This window comes from Orbicella faveolata, unplaced genomic scaffold (genome assembly GCF_042242905.1).
Source record: "Orbicella faveolata isolate gen_17 unplaced genomic scaffold, um_ofav_v1 contig_48, whole genome shotgun sequence".
Classification (NCBI taxonomy): Eukaryota; Metazoa; Cnidaria; class Anthozoa; order Scleractinia; family Merulinidae; genus Orbicella; species Orbicella faveolata.
In genome coordinates this window covers 1,712,789-1,726,415 of record NW_028301578.1, presented here as the reverse complement: position 1 = coordinate 1,726,415, position 13,627 = coordinate 1,712,789, and the positions used below count along the sequence as shown (strand labels likewise).

The 13,627-nt window shown below is 38.7% G+C and overlaps 2 protein-coding genes and 1 long non-coding RNA gene across 4 annotated transcripts in view; 1 reads left to right on the top strand and 2 right to left on the bottom strand.

Annotated features, from left to right (window-relative positions):
• LOC149095901 (uncharacterized) lies at positions 1-4,190 on the bottom strand. The gene is made up of 2 exons (XR_016204596.1): positions 3,711-4,190; positions 1-169 (listed from the first exon to the last, which is right to left on the bottom strand). It is a non-coding gene; the product is annotated as an uncharacterized LOC149095901 (long non-coding RNA).
• Positions 4,191-5,722: 1,532 nt separating this feature from the next.
• LOC149095900 (uncharacterized) lies at positions 5,723-8,163 on the bottom strand. The gene has a single exon (XM_089281478.1). It carries the CDS (start codon positions 8,042-8,044, stop codon positions 6,317-6,319), a length of 1,728 nt encoding a protein of 575 aa, XP_089137604.1. The 5' UTR covers positions 8,045-8,163; the 3' UTR covers positions 5,723-6,316.
• Positions 8,164-8,589: 426 nt separating this feature from the next.
• LOC110047418 (endosome/lysosome-associated apoptosis and autophagy regulator family member 2-like) overlaps positions 8,590-13,627 on the top strand; it is a 35,816-nt gene continuing 30,778 nt past the window's right edge. Inside the window, exons 1-5 of one of the 2 annotated variants that reach the window (XM_020753166.2) lie at positions 8,590-8,818; positions 8,997-9,117; positions 12,060-12,279; positions 12,645-12,723; positions 13,133-13,204. In XM_020753166.2, the coding sequence (XP_020608825.2) occupies positions 8,735-8,818; positions 8,997-9,117; positions 12,060-12,279; positions 12,645-12,723; positions 13,133-13,204 (576 nt within the window). In that variant the 5' untranslated portion in view covers positions 8,590-8,734. The remainder of the gene's footprint in view (positions 8,819-8,996; positions 9,118-12,059; positions 12,280-12,644; positions 12,724-13,132; positions 13,205-13,627) is intronic. The other variant, XM_020753165.2, reaches the window with a different exon arrangement.

Sequence of the window (13,627 nt, the reverse complement as noted above, 5' to 3'; positions counted from 1 at the left end):
TGGCTTTGTATCTTTATTACAATTCTCATTTTCAGTAGAGAAATCACACTTGTACACTGGTCCACTGATCAATACTCTTACGTGTATGTTAAACATGGGAAAGCAGGTTGCATCATCTAATCATAACATTGTATGCCTGTGTGGGGTGTATATGCCAGGAAGTAACCACCTAAGAGAAGACAAACATAAATTATGTCATTGTTTCAATGACTCACCCTAAGTGGGTATTATGCTCATTACCACCTTAATAAACAAGATATATTAAAGTATAATTTTTACCTCTGCTTTAAACTTTTCAGACCTACATTTTGTTTTCACTTTCAGAGAGATTCTTAAATTCCCAAGCACACCACCCACCCCCCTCAGCCCCGATTCCTACTCTCCCATAGCCAGGATCCCATTTCAACCCTGCAATAAATCAGTAATTTTTTTTCTAATTTTGGTCTGACTTAGATTCATCTCCACTCAGCCATGAAAGCAATGGTGGTAGATTTCTGTATATTTGTTGGTCTAGTTCACTATTGTTCTCAGATTCCCACCTCCCTTTTGACAGAATTAAATTCCGTTAAAAAATAAACTACAGTAGTTTAATCAAATTAATGCAGAGGAAAACATTGAACCAGAAAATTACTATAATTTTGGTATGAATGATACCAAAGTATAACTTACATAATTAATATCACATCTTTTCTATTGTAATTTAAGACAGTGCAACTACTAATAGATTGACCACAAAAACCTAAAAACATGACTTTAGAAACACAGGTAAGTGGGAATATTGCCAGTTTTGCTTTTGCCATCAACCACTCTGCTTTTACAAAAAAATACATGGAAGATAATGACAAAGCAATAACAAAACCAGCCAACCAACCTCTGGCAATTCAATAAACACACCAAATTCCCCTCCAAAATTCTCTTCAACACCTTAGAGTACATGTAAATGTCAGCAGCATAAATTCAATTCAATGATTTGGCATGCTACTATCATCAAATTTTTACTCCTTGATTCAGATTTTTAGGAGTATCAAATAGAATTCCACTACAGATTACAAATGCTGTTTACCTTTGCAAATATCTGCATTAACTCTAGAGATATTTAAGTTTAAAATGTGTAAAATATATGCAAATGAGAGGACTAATGATGTCATACACCAAAACCAATATTACATGAAGTGCAGACCATATATACAGCAGAGATCATTGAAACTTGGTAGCCTTATAGTTCTACAGGCAACACACTAATATGGCTATAAAAATATGTTCCCAATTGGCAACTCAATCTTTTCCAGTCCCCTCTAACCCAATTTCAATAATGCAGTGATTTTCAGCTTGAAAAACATTAATCAAGGCCATGAGGTGGCCAGAAAAGCCTAGAATATCAGGGAAGGTCTGAAATGCAGTCTGCTGCTATGGTAACAAAACTGTTAAGCTCATATTATGTAGCACATCTGCAAATTGCATCATAATAGCACTGTCTCCACTGGAGCCCATGGTTCAGTAGTTTACTTGGACAATAAATTTCATAACTTTCCTGGGGGACTGGATGATCTAAATGGTATGTGGGAGACTCCCAGAATATTTGCAAGAATGTATGACTACCTCTTCACAGGTATTCATAAATAAATAAATAAATAAATAAATAAATAAATAACTAAATAAATAAATAAACAAATAGACACTAACACTACTAACATGATTGAGTTTGGAAAATATATATATTTTTAGTTTATGGTACTTTGAAAAATTCCCCTCTCCCATCTAACATGCTGATCTTCTTTATTTGGTACTTGAAATTGATAACAAGGATGCTACACCTTGGCAACTCGTTGGCCAGGATATATTGCACAGTCTTCACATCAGATAATGGGTCTGTACATATTATTTATGTATTTATTAAACAGAGATCTCCCCATCCCATCCCTATGGAAATTCCAATTTTTATTCATACTTTTCTTTAAGAAGACCCTCCCCATCCCTGGAATTTCCAATAATCTCCTTGGGGTGGGTATGGACATTTTCTAGAACCACACACTAAAACAAATACACAAACTTTAAGATAGACTGTTAAAGTATAAGTCAGTGGGACATATATACATTGATCAACTTATAAAGACATGACTGATCATTGCAACGTACTATACACAACTTAAGCAAAGGTGAAATTATAGCCTGAAAAAAAAATTAGGTGTGAACTGGATTCTAACGCATGACCTCTGTGATACCGGTGCGATAACTTAATTAATTAAAGTTCTACGCTACAACATACCAAACTGCTAATTTATTATGAAGTGACACAGCTAAAGGAGAGTTGTCAAGAAATCAACTTTTTTGTGAATTCTAAGATCAATATGAGTCTTCTAAATTTAAGATTATTATACCTAACAAAAGACATACAGTAGGGCACTGCACTGTGTGCTCTCTCTACACACTCTTCCAGGCAGGATAGTAATACATATACATGTACTTTTTTTTTTGTTTGGAATATACTGTTACTGCATGGTCATACAAGAGGTACTAGTTGCTGCTGAGTAGTCTTAAAATAAGTGAACTAAGTGTGACAAAATATAATTATATTAAATCTGCACCACTTCAGTACAATTTAAGACCAAATTTTAATCAGCCACAAAAAAAATTGTTAGCACCTGATATTACATGTACTTTGTGAAGGCTTCTGGAGGGGTTATACTTTTATAAAGTACCTGGCAGCAAGTACCATTTTGATTTACTAAAGCAAGACTGTAGTAACTGCTAAGAAAATGTGTTTGGTACATCCCAGAAAAATTGGGTGGGGGTCAGTGCGGCCCTCTTCACAAAAGTTAAACCCTTAACCTATTTATGACCATAATCTGTGATTTTCCCTACCCCATTTATGACTGTTGCGACTGCTACAGTTGCCCTAAACATAAGTTTTGAAGGACTTTTGTCGATGGTCTTATCAATAATGATGAAAATTGAGGTAGCTTATTCTAAAAAACATAACAAATTAAAGACTAGAGGGCAAAAGCCTTACCCTAGAGTATTTATGACCAAAACAGCTGAATAACCATACCCTTTGGGGCTGCACATAGCTATATATAGCACATAGAGGAGAGTTCCCCCCCCCCCCTCCTGCTGGAGCAGGAATCAAAATATTATAATTGCCTTGATGACATAATAAAGATAAAATCTCAAAATAATCAAGAGTTACATATATGCATGGGACTAACAAAATGATGCCTGTTGCTTGCTGTAAATTGTATATAAATTACTCCTACGATGTGCCAGAATTCTGTTAATCTGGTCACCAACAGGTCACAAAAATCTGATACACTTGATAAAGTTGCCTCAGGGGAAGGGTTATCTCGGGTACCCGAGACCATATAAATGGGACCTGTGTTGCCTCAAAGAACACCCCCACGATTTTCAAAGGGGAAGGTCCATAAACAGGACCTTAACTTAGGGCAGCTTCAATGGCAGATTCCCTCTGATGGCTTGGATTTGAATAATTGATTTAATTACTTTTAAAGAGGACTAGAACTTAAAAATGTTGCTCGAATTTCGATCCAGCGAGGCATAAGCTTCCATGCCGTGAATCGAGTTTTTGCTGGGCGTTTTAAAAGCACTCACCAAAGAGAAAGAGACTGATGACCCCAAACTACCAATACATATGTACTGTATCTTACTGAAAACAACAATCTTCAACGAGAGATGTATGAATGTGGGATACTGACCTTCAGCATGCGATCCAGCTTGTCTCTTCTACCAATACACGTGAGCCAAGAGCAACAAAAGCTCTGGTGACAGCGACTTTCGGAGCTAAACGGCTTCTGTTAATTATGTTCCCGTAGTACACAGTGCAAACTATGGCCAGCAATACTTCATCCAGGTTGTTGTTAACAGTATAGGCTATTGCACTTATTGTTATCACTAAATCACGAACAACAAGAACCAAAAGTCGGAACAACACCAGTTTTGCAAATGTGTAAAATTCGCCAGACGATGACGGAAGGCTCTCCGTTATTTTTCTTCAAAACAATAATAAACTTTTCTCTTTTCCCGAAATTTTTACTTCAAAAGTCGAAGTAATGTGTCTGCAACATCCTTCCATACTCAATATAAAATGACACGAAACTGATGGTTTACAAATAGAGGGAAATCATGAGTAATTGAAACGCCTTTTTTTTCGCTTTGTGAAACGAGCCGCGAAGCGCAGTTTAAACCGGATGTGACGTCATTTTTTGTTGGCTGATGCCTATACGAAAATTTCAGGAGTCTTCTGCCCCGCCCCTGGGAATGACCTTAAGGTGGTATGGTACCCTCAAATGGACGAAAAAGTTTGTTTAAATAAAGATCAATTGTGTGTTATTACACTTAAGAAGAGAAATTAAATTTCTAGAGTTTTACTCAAAATGGTTGCTATGGAAACCAGCCACAGCCTCTTGAGGTAGTGTTTCACAGTATTGACGCCAACACTTCCTGCTCTTTTACAAAACAAGATTTTTCATGAACGTCGCCATATTTTAGGGTACCATACCCCCTTAATACAACTTCCGAAAAGAAGATATAAAAAAAACAAAAATGATGAGCTGTATTTAATTTTCGAATGATTAAAGCCTTAATTACAATTTTTAGACTAGAAACTAGGGCTGCAAAATTGAGAAGTCAAACGCTGCGTTTCGCTATAGTTTAATTTATTAGAATTTATGCAGTGAGCTTACTGTAAATAATGCAATATGGACATGGCGAAATGAAATGAATAAATAGTTACTGAAAATTAAGAAGAAAAACATTACACAGTGCTTGAAGCTCCATAGTCACTGATGTCGCCTCAAAAAGGAAAGAAAAAGAAACGAAAAAGGAAAAAAAGAAATCTTTACAACAAAGGTATTTATGTAGGAAAACCATTGATATACAGGGAAAATAAAGAACACAGAAATTGGAAAGAAAATGGGAACCGCCAATACGCGTCGGGCACTAGGCTTAGCTTTCAATTCGTGTTGAGACCAAACTCAATCACCCTCTGCTTTCCATCGCACTCCAAGCGGACGTCTCATTGATTAAATTGACCACTGTATTTTCAATGTCGTGGTATGAAATGGTTATGCAACGCTTTCGAATGGTACATAAACAATATCCTACATTTGGCGGGAAAATATCCTAGGATATTTGTCCGCAGACATTAACTGCTCATTCGAAGAATCTTGGGAAAACTACAGAATACGGTAAGGCCAAAGACAAGTCAACACCAAAAACTGCACCCACCGATTTTTGCGAATGAACAAGTTCGTAAGAATGCAAAGAGCTGCTCGAATGGAAAAAAGTTCTTGTTCAAATAGGTCAAAATCCTTAAATTGCTGGAAGTCATATTTCCGAGGACCTAAATTTCAAAATCTCTTTTGGGGGACGGGGGTAATAATAATAATAATAATAATAATAATAATAATAATATAATAATAACAATAATAATAATAATAATTATAAGGGACTAGAAACTTATCTTGGAAGAATTCCCGGCCAAATAAGCATCAGTGAACTACAAAAGATAACCTTGCTAGGTACAGCACACATTTTGAGGACCGGAGGGTGCTATCAAGCTAAAAACTGGCTATCCCCTGGTGCCCCAGGACCATGGTCTGGTCTCGGCCCTAAGGACTCTAAGCAAACATTACGTGAGAACGATTATAATAATAATAATAATAATAATAATAATAATAATAATAATAATAATAATAATTTTAAAAAAATAATAATAATGAGGAGTGTTTATTGTGACAAAAACTAGAGCTAAGCTTTACAAAATGCTATAATATTTACATAATTTGATGTCTGTTAAACCTGTAAAACATGTTTCCGTATCTAATCATGAAATCATGGTTACTACAACTAATACTAATACTACTCTCATCATCATAACATTAATTAACATATTCCATACAAATTGGTATATACAAGGTAAAAGTAAGTAAAAGAAATAAACTATTAAAACCTATTTCAACAGTGTTTACATAATGGCTCCCTCCTGGGTTTCGGCGTCAATATCAATGTTCTTAAAGTCATAAAAGGCTTTCCTTCTAGCTCTTGAACCTCTTAGGCAGATTAGTGCGGATCTTAGTAAAGCGAAGGATGTCCTTGCTCTTATCCAGGAGATTGTTTTAGCATAATGTTCTCCTTTCTTGATGGAGATCAGCTGCGCCAGTCTGGAATGGTATTGCAAGCACTCGTTTCCCATGTCGCCTGTTGACGTGAAAATAAGGGGTGTAAAAGTTCCTTGTTCGATATCCAAAACCCTCCTCGCGTAAAGGCGCTTCTTCTCGTTCTCATGATTGCGGTATATCTGTTAGAGCTCTAGGTCCCTATACGAATCAGCATTAGGGTGACAAACCCTCACGTCAAAGAATGCTGATCGTTGGTTCTCCCAGAACCCGCGCACATGAATATCTAATCTCGCATCTGGAGCTCGATTAGAACCTCTCCCCAGCTGTTCACCCGAGATGTCTTGCAGGACAGGCTCAATCTCAACATCGGTACAAACCATATTCAGGAGTTCGGCTTCTAAGTGCCTCAGCTCATTGTGACGTTGGGTAACGAACCCACCTCTCTTGCATATCATTGCGTGGTCCACTGTAAAAGCATCACCGCATACACAGGTGGAGGGGATATCATCAACCGGCCAATCGTAGCGCAGTTTGATTGCATCGCGGAACTCTCTCTTGTTTAGATTGAAACCCATTTCACGAAGGGGGAGTACCGTCAGCCAAACAGATGACCCTTTTTCCGCAGTAAGGTCAAGTGCCCGTTGGACTTTCTGTGGGGCTACCCCTCTGATATGCTCTGCCCTGTCTTGGAGCACCGTTGCTCTCTCACTCCTCATTGCCTGTTGTAGTGGCTTGACCAAAGAATCATCCGGCATCTGATGGGATTGAGCCACGATCTGTTGGACCAGCGGGATGGTAACTTTGACGGAGGAGGATTGCTCAAGATTTGCGTCAAGACACGGGTTTGTCATGCCAAGCCCCCCTAGACGGACTGGCAGTGCTAGAATGTCCCTGTCCAGCCGAGTGCACCTATGCTCCGTAATTGCAGGGATGAGCACCTTAGATATGGCATTCTCCAAAGGCTCCAATAATTCTTGAATATTAGGCAAAGTTCTCAAAAAATAGGTCCATCGGTGCTTGAGGCCAAAGGTGTAAGCAGCATAACACGCTTGAGGCTGAGAAAGAGCAAACTCTGCCAGCTTGGTAATCTCGCTGACCCAGTTGGTCACCTTCTCGCTAACGTATTCCTCTAGATATTCCCGTGAACCTATCACCGCACCCAGATGTTTTTGTCCCTCTACCGTCACATTGACAGCCGTGTCCTTGAACACTTCTTTCACGCTTGCCTCTTTATCTGGCTTTGAGATAATCCAACATTTCTTGGGGTTGGGAAAATAGCCAAAGACTGGGCCAAGGCTGTTGAGGACATCCCACCATTTCTTGATTTCCAGTACAGAGCCAGCTCCACAGGCATCGTCAGCAAACCAGCACTGTTTAGTACTGGACGCCGCCTGCAGGCTTGTGATCAGCGGCTGCACACTTAAGGCGTAGAGGGCCATAGCAAGTGGGTCACCCTGTGTTGTTCCTTCAGCTGACATGATCTCTTTGCCGCCGGTAATGAACAAGCGTGCCGACTTCCTGTAAGTATTGATGGCATATGCTGCAATTACAGGGCAGAGAACCCGGATATTATGCAGTGAAGTTGCTCTGTTAAGTGCATTGAATGCATTAGAAGCATCGATGAGCAGTACCGCGTCCGTGTCATCTGCTTCAAGTATGGCATGCATAGCATGTATAGCAGCCTCGCTGCCGGACTTTTGACCTGCGCATAGCTGGAGTGAACCACTCGCCTCAACCACGTCTCCCTTAGAAACGTTCATTACACACTTTCCAATAATCCTTCGTATCACCTCGCCGACCCCTATAGGCCTCACTGCACCTTCACCTTTATCCAGGGGAGTCAATCGGCTTGCCACCAGTGGCTCTATGGTTGCAGGGTCGATATAAGTTGTACATAGAGTCCTTGTCATTGTGGCTATCGCCTCGCATAATTTTGTAGACGACTGTTTAAAGGATTTAAAGGATAATAATAATAATAATAATAATAATAATAATAATAATAATAATAATAATAATAATAAATAATAATAATAATAATAATCAAATTTATTGTAGGGGGCGGAGGGGTAATGTTCCCGGACCTAGTCCGCCTTCCGGGTGGCCGCCTTCGGTAGACAATTCTCCGAGCTCCCCTTCACCAACTCCTGGATCCACCCCTGTCATAATGTGAAAATGTTGCCAAAAATACGTACGGAGGACGGCTGCTGTATGTGTGCCAAAGAAAAGCTTCTTGAACCCAAAATCAATTGCCGTAGACAGATGGGCGAAATGGCTGCCAAATAAGGTTTGTTTTAATGCAACGAAGTGGGCAAAGAGAGGCGGGCAAAATACTTTATTAATTGCAATTGTAATCTCTTCATAAATCATTCATTCAATGCATCCCGAAAAAGTTCTGCCTCTCCAGACGGTTGTCATGGCCCTAATGCCGCGAAGGACTGGATTCAAGGAACCCACTCAAGTGTAGCCTCATTTGAATTTGAAAAGCACAGCAAGAACTCCCTTGGTGAATTTTCCTTCCATTATTTTCCCATCAAGACTCGCCGCTTCTTTTGAGAGAACTTTGCTTCGGTGACCGGAAAATAGGTTTCTTACTCGAGAAAATGGAGGGCAGATTCTTGTGGCTTGTTCTAGTTCTGTTTTCTGTGTTTGTTCTACGCGTTTTCTCCCTCGACAAGTGTGCGCAGGTAAATGTTTGTGAGGCGGAATTTTTCGCGCTCGAGATTATAATTGCCGGCTTTCAAGGTTAGATGTTTAGTTGAGTTTTCTGTGTCCTGCTTCTAAACGAGATCAAGTAGGAAGATCCTTAACTGTGTATTTAAACTTCTTTACATTTATGTCCTACATTTTGTCGTGTTCTTTTAGGATAAACTCACGTACGAATTCACCGAGTGCGATTCGGCCGAAGGCAGATGGCGTGTCGCAGTTCCAAAACAACCTGATTCCTGTGAGGCCAGCGAGGTTCCTGTACGCCAGAAAACCTGTAGTAAGTATACTTTAAATGAACTAAAAGGATGATTATTTGATTTTCGATGGAAAGCGAAGCCGTATTTGACAGGCCTTTCTGTTTCTATAGCTGGCAAAATGCTCTTGAAACTCGGTTACGAGAAGCTACACAGCACAAGTACAAATTTACATACAAAAGTAGCTGACGATTGAATCTTTCTGAAGCATGTATTGGTTTCGACCGCTTTTATATGCACTTTCGCATTATTGTGGCCCCATTTTGGCGTTTTCCGACACATTAGAGTCTCGAGGAAGAAACGTATTGGATTATCTAACGAAGAAGGACGGGTTTCGACCCGGAAAACGCTTTCGCAAGAAAGTGATTTTTGGGTATTGTCCTTCACAAAATATATGCTTGATTATTCAATTCATGGCGAATCGTTCTTTGTATGTGCTTGATAGGCCGTTCTTCGTTCTTTCCTCTATTCCTTATTAAAATATTTGTGCTCTTCTTAAACATTGAAGTCTCCATCTTTTGGATAGGAAGTGGAAACTTGATTCCTTGCAATGTAAAATTTAGAGGGTTTAGTGATTCTTATCAGAAGATGGAGCTTGCTTCACGTGAAAATACCCGCGATTTGGAAATATTTTGGCATAAATTAGATTTGTGTCGTATTGCTTCCTAGGCGTTTTTACATGCAATCTCTCCTGTTAGGCGGTAGAAATTTCTTGAATTCTGTCTGCCGGTGCGGTTTCGTATGTCTTTCCTGTTATTTTATACCCTATTTCTATGCCTTCAATAAGAACTTCAATAAATCAGTACATTTTAACTACATTGTATGTTCTTTATCCTGGAGATGAAAGCTCAAGGGATTTGAATTGAAATGCTTAGTTGCTAACTTCTATTTGCCATGAATAATTTGTAAAACAATATGCCTGTCTGGTTAAAATTCTTTTTGCAAACAAATTATTTTCAAGCTGACTGATAATCGCTTGTTCTCCTGAAGCAAGGTACAAATTCCAAATGAAAATTTGAAAAATTGTGAAAATAATGTTTTTTTTACCTCACACGTATTGTATGATCTTTTAATAGTTAAGCAGCCCTTGCAGTGAAAAATACAAATATATTTTTAATTATTTAAATAAGCTGCCAAGTTGTTCCAAACTGAGCTTTGGGTGAATGGAAGTTGCAAATTTTCTTTGATTTCATGACTTTGAAGCAATTGTAGAATACCCAGCAACAACCTGAAGAGCTAACCAGAGCTCTTTAAGCTCGAGGCAGTTTGAAAGGATGGGCGCTATTGCCATATTGAACAAGATGCATATAAGTTGCTGGATATTAAAAAAAATTAGCAATGACTTTTGGCTTGATGTGCTTCGTATTGGATGACTTGTTGTGAGTGACATTTACTTTTGATCAGGCCAAAATCTGACCAAAATGATCGCCCCTTTTTCTTGTGGCTGCTGTTCTGCTGTTCTTTTTCAGTTGCAGCTGCACAGTCCTGATTGGCTATAACACAAAATATACATTTAAGGTGTTCGCGGTTTTCTTAGTTCGTCAGTTATTTTTGACTATGTTCTTCTTGTCCGGCACCACTCTGTTATCACTGGGGTTTTTAAGAAAATCACCACAGCAATGCTTATGGGAACGTGACTAAACAAAAGGTTTAATGAGCAGTACAATGGCTGTGCATGTGTATTATCATTCTTTGTTCATTTCTTTGCCATCCTCTGCAAAACAATAACAATAACAAAAAACCTGGAGAACGAAAACCACAATGGCTACAATAGCTTTTTAAATTTCTTATTCAAATTTAATGTTATGTACCTTATTCACTTTTGAGATAGATCTGATAAAGAGAAACAAAACGACTTGAGTCAAGTATTGTATGGTTAAATTCATAGGAAACATATAAATTGATATTTTAACCAATGCTGTCCTTGTTGTCACTGCCATGGTTAATTAAATTCCCCAATGATGGTCGTATGCACAACACTGATCATTTTCTGTATGTGGTCCTAACATTGTACATCATCATTATTTTAAATTATTTAAACTACATCACATTTTCTTATATGAGACATCTATGAATCATGCTTGGTTGAAGCCACTTTGATTCCTCTTAGAAACACACTCACACTACCTTTCTTCCTATAAGATTACAAAATGAGTATTGTTTGATGTACAAGGGGAGTCGGTAAAAATCCTGGGAAACCCTAAAATAGAATAGCATCCTATCAGGGTGATTAGAAAATACTAAGGACCAGTCAGTTCATGCTGAGAAATTGTCCTGAACACAGCACTACATGACTGTAGCCAGACTAAAATTCTAACCAAGGCAATATCAGAAAAACACACATTTCTTTTTTATTGATTTAACAACTGCCTCTCAAAGTGGAGGTTGGGTGCCTAAGGCATCCAGGAGCTTCCACTGTTGGCAGCCAGCTCCTAGATGGAGACCGCTCACATTGCTGGCAAATCCTGGTAACCCAGCCATGAGGCCCCATGTATCAGGGAGAAAGCGGGCACCCATCGCACTGATAAAACAGTAGAAAGGAAAGGGGGGACCGGGGAGGGGAAACAACCTCTAAGGTGACTGGGATGCTTGAGGAAAGCGCTGACAATTGGAAACTACTTGAATGCCTTGTGGCCCAAGAGTATGTGGAATCCTGGCGCATGTGCAGATCTAAATGCTGCTGACCGCAAAGGCAAGACTTGCGCTCCTTCTTGTTAACTCTGTTAAATTGCATTTAACGGCATTTATTCTCTTAAACAACACATTGTAGCTTCTTTTTGAAACTTGAAATAAATTAATAAATGAATTCTAAGTTCTTACCTGCACTTATAAGCTATCTGTGGCTCCTATTCCTAGAACAAGAATAAATTTTGCCTGTAAGTACAAGCTGCATGTAAAAATTGTTTGTGTGGCTCTACACTGTATGTCTCCTGTAACATGTTCTTGTTTTTCTTTCATTTTCCAGTTTACACTTGTGATCCAGGCCACTATGTTGATGTCACAAGTAAATCATTGGAGTGTAAAACGTGCCCAAAAGGTACCTACAGCGTTGGCGGAGGCGTGCGTTTTAACAACTGGGATAAATTACCCACTGGTTTTGACAGCCGCATCTCAGATGAGCATTATTCAGGATATGGGTACGACAGTGAATATTTTACAGAAGAAAACGGAGCCAACTGTTCAAAGTAAGTTTATAATTAGTAAATAAATGATTTGCAAGATTTGCCCGTAATCCCAGATCAGGAAACTTTGAGAATTTAGTATTGGACCTTGTTGATTCTTGTATTATTACTGTTAATAATTATTATTTTAAGAGAGATCAATTTCATTGATCAATGTACATTGTAACCTTTTTTGTAGAGGACACTCAACATGTTGCTGTTGAGTTTTAGAAACATAAGGGAAAGTTTAGGAGAACAAGGAATACTTTGGAAACAGGGGCTGGAGATTAGTGTTTCCACAGCGTTTTCAAGTTCTTTGTACTTTCAAATCTCATGTACCGGTAGTGTTTAGCCATGGGCTTTGTACCTAATTTCTGGATTTATTGTAGGACTGGATGGACGCCCCGTGGAGACCATATTGCCTCACCAGGAGATGAGTGTACCTCAGAGTTGTCATATGCTGTCACTGTAAGTTACATGTACCTCAGCAGGCATAGTTATCAAGATCTTCAAGTAAATTCTCCTTGCAATCAGTAAATTGCAAAATAGACAGCTGATAAGAATTGAAAATCATCCAGGGCTGTCATCAAGTGTCGAGTTGCCTGTTGTTCTGTACTTTGCAGTCGTAACAAACTTGTTACTCTGTGTGTGAACTGTATCAACAACAGGCAATTTCACCTGTAACATCAAGGACCAATCGTGCATACCAACATCATGAAGCACAGTGTAGATTACAACTCTTGTTTACTTTATACTATTTTCTTCAGTGTTTTGTCAATTTGCCATAGAATATTGATGTTTACTTTAGAATTCTCCTTTGTCCCATTTGATGACATTTTATTTTATTGACATAGTTGCTTCCATTTTTCTTTGACAGCTCCAAAAGGATGGGCACGTGTCATTTGATTACTACTACACTGATGATACCTACACTGTCTTCCGTGTTTTTGTGAGTACGATGGCAAAGTTGTGATACAAAGTGATGTAGCTTACATGTAACAGTGTCCACAAGATTTTTACTAGGTTGACCATTAGAATAATTATTTAATACATGTAGGAGCACTAATGTCTTGTTGTCTAGTTTTGAAAAGATTGGGTGAAAAAATTCCAAGGACTTCCACAGTATTACTGGCAGTCAGAAGAATGTAGTGAATTCAATTATTTCCTGAGTGGATGGCATGTGGTTGTAATACCTGTTTATCAGAATTGGGCAGAGAGCTGTCCAAATCACTTGCTGATTTTGTCATTATCCAAACGAAGAATAGGCCATTTTCAAGTTGCCTTGTGCCGCTGTTTCAAAACGAGTCTAAGTGCAAAACCATTCACATGAAAATGAGTTTAATTTGCATGAAAATGAACCTGTTGGCAGAAC